The sequence below is a fragment of the Xiphophorus maculatus genome, chromosome 23 (assembly GCF_002775205.1).
Source record: "Xiphophorus maculatus strain JP 163 A chromosome 23, X_maculatus-5.0-male, whole genome shotgun sequence".
Lineage (NCBI taxonomy): Eukaryota > Metazoa > Chordata > Actinopteri > Cyprinodontiformes > Poeciliidae > Xiphophorus > Xiphophorus maculatus.
The window spans coordinates 9,081,181-9,087,329 of NC_036465.1; the positions used below are offsets into that span (position 1 = coordinate 9,081,181).

General features: G+C 41.6%; 2 protein-coding genes across 3 annotated transcripts; both read right to left on the minus strand.

Annotated features, from left to right (window-relative positions):
- Positions 1–135: 135 nt before the first annotated feature.
- sowahd (sosondowah ankyrin repeat domain family member D) lies at positions 136–2,327 on the minus strand. 2 transcript variants are annotated; one of them, XM_023329036.1, is made up of 3 exons: positions 2,085–2,327; positions 1,611–1,948; positions 136–1,107 (listed from the first exon to the last, which is right to left on the minus strand). In XM_023329036.1, the coding sequence occupies exons 2-3, from the start codon at positions 1,853–1,855 to the stop codon at positions 444–446; spliced, it is 909 nt and encodes a 302-aa protein (XP_023184804.1). In that variant the 5' UTR covers positions 1,856–1,948; positions 2,085–2,327; the 3' UTR covers positions 136–443. The 2 variants fall into 2 exon arrangements, with proteins under 2 accessions (XP_023184804.1, XP_005799637.1); XM_005799580.2 differs by having other exon boundaries at positions 136–1,110.
- Positions 2,328–2,390: 63 nt separating this feature from the next.
- On the minus strand, positions 2,391–5,924 carry LOC102217509 (securin-like). Its single transcript, XM_005799535.3, has 6 exons — positions 5,785–5,924; positions 4,366–4,458; positions 4,156–4,292; positions 4,004–4,085; positions 3,671–3,826; positions 2,391–2,521 (listed from the first exon to the last, which is right to left on the minus strand). The coding sequence occupies exons 2-6, from the start codon at positions 4,451–4,453 to the stop codon at positions 2,445–2,447; spliced, it is 540 nt and encodes a 179-aa protein (XP_005799592.1). The 5' UTR covers positions 4,454–4,458; positions 5,785–5,924; the 3' UTR covers positions 2,391–2,444.
- Between the last annotated feature and the right edge of the window lie 225 nt (positions 5,925–6,149).

The following is a 6,149-nucleotide window of genomic DNA, read 5'->3' on the forward strand; positions in this document are numbered from 1 at the left end:
TGCCGTGGAGATTAAAGGATCAAAGCAACACTCCAGTTATGTTTTTGATGAGGGAAGATGAAATAAAGCTCAGAATAATTGATTTGACATCATACTGCCCCTTTAACAACACCTTTACTGTTGCTTTGAGAAGTAGCTCATATAAGGAGCTCAGCAGATGCTTAGTTCTACCAGGTGTTTGCTAATTGCTGCTGGCTAGTCTGAAGGAGCAGACTGATAGAGGCCTGCTCTGGGAGAAAGAAACTTGAAAACTGAGGTGGAGCTGCGTCTCGAAGGCGGGGCTAGGTCCACACAGGTGTTTTCCACAGCTGAGTGGTTGCCATGGAGATTAAATGGTTTCTCAAAACACTCCAGGTAGGTTTTTGATGTGTAACATTATAACATGTAAACCTTAAAATAGGTTGATTTTACAGAACACTGGCCCTTTAAAGTACGGCATAATCTCAAGTTTTGCTTCTAACAAATGAAAAGGAGGATTTCAGCTTCCTTAGAGACTCGAACCTCCAGCTGCCTCTCTTGGCTCTGTCAAAGTAACTCACTTCTTCAGTTTCTTCGCCATCCGCCTCATCGCATGCGGCCACGCTCACTGCGCCAGCGCAGTTGTTGTTGACGTTCTTGTTGAAGTTTTGCGCACAGCCGCAGCTGTGCTCCTCGTCCCAGGTGCCCAGCAGCTCCTTCATCTCCACCGGGGCGTCCTTCCGCAGGTACTGCCACGGCCGCTTCCCGTTGTAGTCCATCGCGTCCACGTTGGCGCCGAAAGCCCCGACCAGCAGCTTGACGACCGCGAACTGGCCCTGCATGCTGGCGACGTGCAGCGGGGTCAGCCCGCCGCTGCCCCGCAGGTTCACATTCACCGCAAAGCCCGCACGCTCCGCGAACCGCAGCAGCTTCAGCAGGATCTCGTCCTGTCCCCGCTTGGCCAGCCAATGCAGCACCGAGTATCCGCTGATGAAGTCCCGCCGGGTCAGCAGCTGCGGGTCCTCGGAGATGAAGTCCAGGATGGTTTCGTAGTTCCCCTCTACCGCCAGGAGCATCCAGGCGTGCTCCATGGGATACAGAGCCCAGTCCGAGTCCTCCTGGTCCGGGGAGAGGCTCTGCAGCAACCCGCTGCTGCACAGACGACCCACAAATTAGAGTAACAGTATCACCGCTACCAAGTTTCGGTATTTTAAAGGCGAAAATGACAATTCATATCAGGCAAAAAAATTTTCTAAATCAGTTTCTTTCAATAATTGAAAAAAAATCATGTTTTTCCCCAGTGAAGTTAACTCAGTGGGCAGAGTATCCAAAAATTGTATTTAGCGTAGCACTACAACATATTTTTACTCACGTTAAAAGTAGCCCTTCAATAAGTCACGACTAAAACAAGTATTTGATAATTTCGTATGCATTTAATTTAAAAATTACATAGACGAACCAAAACGTAAAGTGGACATTTTTGTATAAACGTTTGAAACCAACAATCTGCAGGTTTGTGTCTTGTGAATTTTTGGCTAAAACATGTTCAGTTGACAGAATCCAGAAATTTTACTCAAGAGTAGCGATACACAATAAAATTACTCAAGTACAGCGCAGCACATATTTCTCAAAAGCTTAGTAAATGTTAGTACCCCACTCCGCTGCTGGAAGCCCGGCTCAGGAGAAGCTCCTTCAGGTACTTTCTGCGCAGAACCAGCGGGACGGACTCTCTCTCCGGAGCGCAGCCGTCGGTGACTTCTTGCTGCCTCTGCAGCCTCGACCTACGCGGGGAGGCTCCGGGCATGACCTGCATGCCATACCGAGACAGCCGCTCCACAATGGAGCCCTGTCCGGGAGTCTGTTCGGGGGCAGCTGGTTCCGAGCCGCTGCAATACATACCGCCTGCCTGACTGCAGCTCCCAGGCTACTTCCTTTAGACTACACCCTGAAGATGTCTCGGATAATAAACGCCAATAATTTCCCTCATTTCCTGTGTCGAGAGGGGGGAAAATGCATTTAAAATAAAGTGGGCAGAATATACCCATAAGGAAGTTTTGTTTTCAAAAGTCATAACACTTCCCCTTTCTAGCAGCCATTTAGTGTCAAACACACCAGTATTAACTCACCTGTCCTGCCACCAAACGCAAGATTGTCCATAAAAGCACACCTTCTCCATTTTAATTATAACCCAACCAGATGAAAAGAGGCATACTTTTAGTTGATAAAGTTCATAACGAGACAAAACCGGAGATCCTGCTTTCCTTTGTAAAGAGGAACAGAGACAAAGTTCATTCTAATCTCTGACAAAACCCAACAGCAAGAATCCCTCACATGTGACCACGGGTGGACTTTAAAGCAGGAAGTAACACTCAGTTTATTCCCCTGATACTTTCCCAGCCTTACCAAAAAAAAAAGAAACTGCAGCCAATGAGAACGTGGTAAAACAACTTTATTAGAGACAAAAATACAGAGCATTAATAAATGCATCAAAACTCAGGTTCTGAAGGAAGTTCAGTAAGCTCGTCAATAGTTTGAAGGAACTCTGTCAGCTCCGTGTAGTCGGCTGAAAACAGAGACAGTCGGGTTAATGATACGCCTACATGTGCTCCAGACGCAAACGGCTACAATTAATTTAAACGCAAGCATGCATTAAAATAATACCACCCTACTTTTAAAATAGAGTCCAAAATTTTACATCTGAGCCCAAGTTACCTTACCAAATCACTGTCTGAACAGAAATGCGTTTTATAAAAAGATTTTCACTGCAGTAACATTTGAGTTAACCCCGGCATCATAAATACTGATTATGACTAAGAGCTTTAAAACTGTTATACAGATGGACATTCTGCATAATTGTGGCATCATTTAAAATGTTTTAAATACGTTGGTAAATTAGCCAGAGTTTTTGCCACAGTGCATTTTCCTCCTGATTTGAAAAAACTCAGAGTCACAAGCTGTAATGATTAGTCCAGTGACCTGCAGGTTATTAGAAAGCCCAATGCAGAACATGTAGAGTCCAGACAGGATTAATCATGCATGTAATATAAGCCACCATGTTTTTAAACATAAGATGATGCGAGTTTCCCCCCCCCCCCCCCCCCCCCCACCATCTGTGAAAGGAAAAAACATTTCCTGAAAAAGCAAGAAAAAAGACCTTTCATCTAGCCTGATTGTCAAGTACTTGCATCAAGTGACTTTCTATATTTACACCACCTACTGTACCAATGACCACCTGTGTTACTACAATAAGTCTTCAATAAAGGCTTTAAAAAACCCAGCTTTATTGGAGGATGCTGTATAAATGCATTTTAAATTCAGTCGCATTAATGAAAAATAAAAATGGGAGCTAAAGACAGATGTTTGGAAAACACCATTAGCCATTTCAAAACAGTTTTACTGAAAATGTTTTCATAAGATTCACATTTTTTATGTGAAATGTTATATTGTTTCACAATTTGTAAATTTTGTTTGCAATATCCCGTTTTAAGGTGCTGTGACAAAACTGGCTTAAGAGATTTCAATATCAAACTGGAAACGGTAATGTAAGATTAAACCATCTGTACTAGGAAGAGTAAAGAGTTTTAATTACTGAGGAGTTTTCAGACAGTCAATGTCTCTAAGGCATCTGAAATGTAAATCTGAGTCAGACAATTTGATTTGAAATGTGTCAATAGTGAAACACTTCAGAAATCTACCACCACCGAGTTCATACCTGGACACTCGGGCATTTCCACAGGGGAAAGGAATGGGAGCTCTTTCATCTTTTCCTCATCCAGATCAGGACATCTGTGCGGAAAGCAAGCCAACCCAGACAGAGCCATGCAGCTAAGAGGAATCAGATCATCAGGTACACTGTACCTCTGAAAGTCTGAAATAAAGCAATTCAAGAAAACATTGTGGTCAAGTGCTTCAGATAAAACCATGACAACTCTAGGATGAAGGAGCATTTGCCTGCAAGCCTTAAAAAAAACAAACTCAAGTGTAAAGTTAAAAAAGCAATTCCTAATTATTTGGCAGCATTAAGTCGAGATATTGATTGGTTCACCTAATGGGTCATAAGGGATAAACTGCTCAACTTCTGGATATTCCTCCACTTTGGTCTGAGGCGTCAGAGTCGCTTTTGTTTCCTAGTGGGAACAAAAACAAGCTTTTGATCACTGAATTAAAGAGAAGAAAAACTGAAGTTAGACCTCCAACCTGTGGTTTTACGAGTTTCTTCTCCTGCGTTTCGACGGCTGGTGTTGAAATCCTGTTGCCCACCACACCAAAAGCCTTGCGGCCAGATGAGAGCGGTGTGGCCATCGTTTTGGCCATCATAGGAGACTTTAGTTTCTCTGGTTGTGGAAACAAAAGTTAATGTATTCTTGCAAGGGTTGAGAGAAAAAAAAAAAAAAAAAAGTTGAATACCTGGAACAGATTTAAGTCGCCGGCGCAAATTCTGTGAAGATCCATGAAGTTGTGCATTTTCCTGCTCTGCAAAGATTATGCTCGCCATTGTATCTGGAAACAGTTATGCATTAGTTTCTGCAGAAAACTACAGACACCTTAGATTATTTTTAATATTAAAAAGGTCAAGGACTGTCAGCCAACACACTCCGCCTGCAAGAACAGCTCCCAATTGATGCAGCAAGGTATAAAGCTGAGCTCAAAGTCACAGAAAAAGGCAGCAGCCCCCAAATAGTAACGTTTATTTAGAAAAAAATAAAAAAAATGCAATAGGGCTCTTAAAAACAATTTTGACGGCAATGAAAACATCCTGGGGCCAAACATTTAATCAGTTTAATTCTACAAAACAAAATTGAAGCATTAGTCCATATAGTCAAGTTTATTTGTATAGCACATTTCAGCAGCAAGGCAGTTCAAATTACTTTAACAAAATTATAGACACCAGTCATCATTTTTTGATGAGTGCCTTTAAAAAAAAAAAAGTTGATTGAAGTTTCATTGATTATGGTTCACAAGCAACTAAACATAGTCCAGCACTTGAAGCCATGAAGTTTAATATGATAATAGTTCTACCATTTGGTGGAAACTTATTCTTACCAGTTACAAATTGAAACACCCATTTAATGTATTTTTTAAGTCCAGATAATAGGACAATTCTCTTAAACCAAGCTACTTGACTGCAAATCTTTGACACTTTAAAACATTCAGAACTCAGACTTAAAAAAATAAATTACCTTAAACAACAAATTAACCTTTTACTTGTAGAGTCATCCCTTCTTCAACACACCTGAATCAAAATTCCTTCATCAGCAGTCACTCAGCTCTGCAATAGCCTGGTAAACAGCCAGTCATTAGGTGTGTAGAAAAAGGGATGTTTCCAAAAGTCGCAGAATAGTAGCTATGATGATACATAAAGTTTCTGGCCAGTCCAAAAGTGTTACCTAGATCCTTCCACCAAGTATTGGTACTTTTGGCAGTGCAGTTTTTCCTCCCACTGAATTTTCCATTAGTATGCTTGAATACAGCTTCAGTGTTTTTTAAGAGTAGTTATTATTGTACTTAAAGTTTTCTGATAAAGTAAATGAGTTATAAGTTACCATGATACACATGAATATAGAATTACCTGCTGAAAGTGCAAGAGTTGAGAAGCGCCGCATTGTTTACCCAAATGCACGTTTACATCGATCACACTTAGAGTAGTTTCAGTTTAAATATTTCAGTTAAAGTGTCCGTTGATTTAACCGCTGACCAACACCAAGATGGCCGTTAGCTTCTGTTAGCTCACGTTACTTATAACTAAATGGACAGGTTACAAGCTTGAAGCAATTCAAAAGAACACTATGCAGAAAGTAATAAGAACAACGAAACGTTATCACCCACCTTCTTGACGCCGAGTTCCAAGAGACGCTGTTTGTGTTTCCTTCTTTGTCGTTAATCCTCTCCTCGTTGCCAGCTTGTTGTGGTACAAAACTGTAGTGTAGCTTCCAACAGCCACCGCTTCACTTTAAATACGATGCGTCCTTCCTATTGGGCAATCTCAGGCACGTGACTAAAAAGGCGTTTCTATGGTTTCAATGATCAGTTAGCTCGCCTAGCTAAAACTGAATGGCCAGAGATTTGACTTCTAGTTGTTTGTGATTTGTGGCAACTAGTGTCCGTCCCAGTTACGCTGAACAGGAGTACGATATATGCATCTATGAACGCTGCTTCATGTTCTGTGGAATCATATAGAATCATATTTTAGC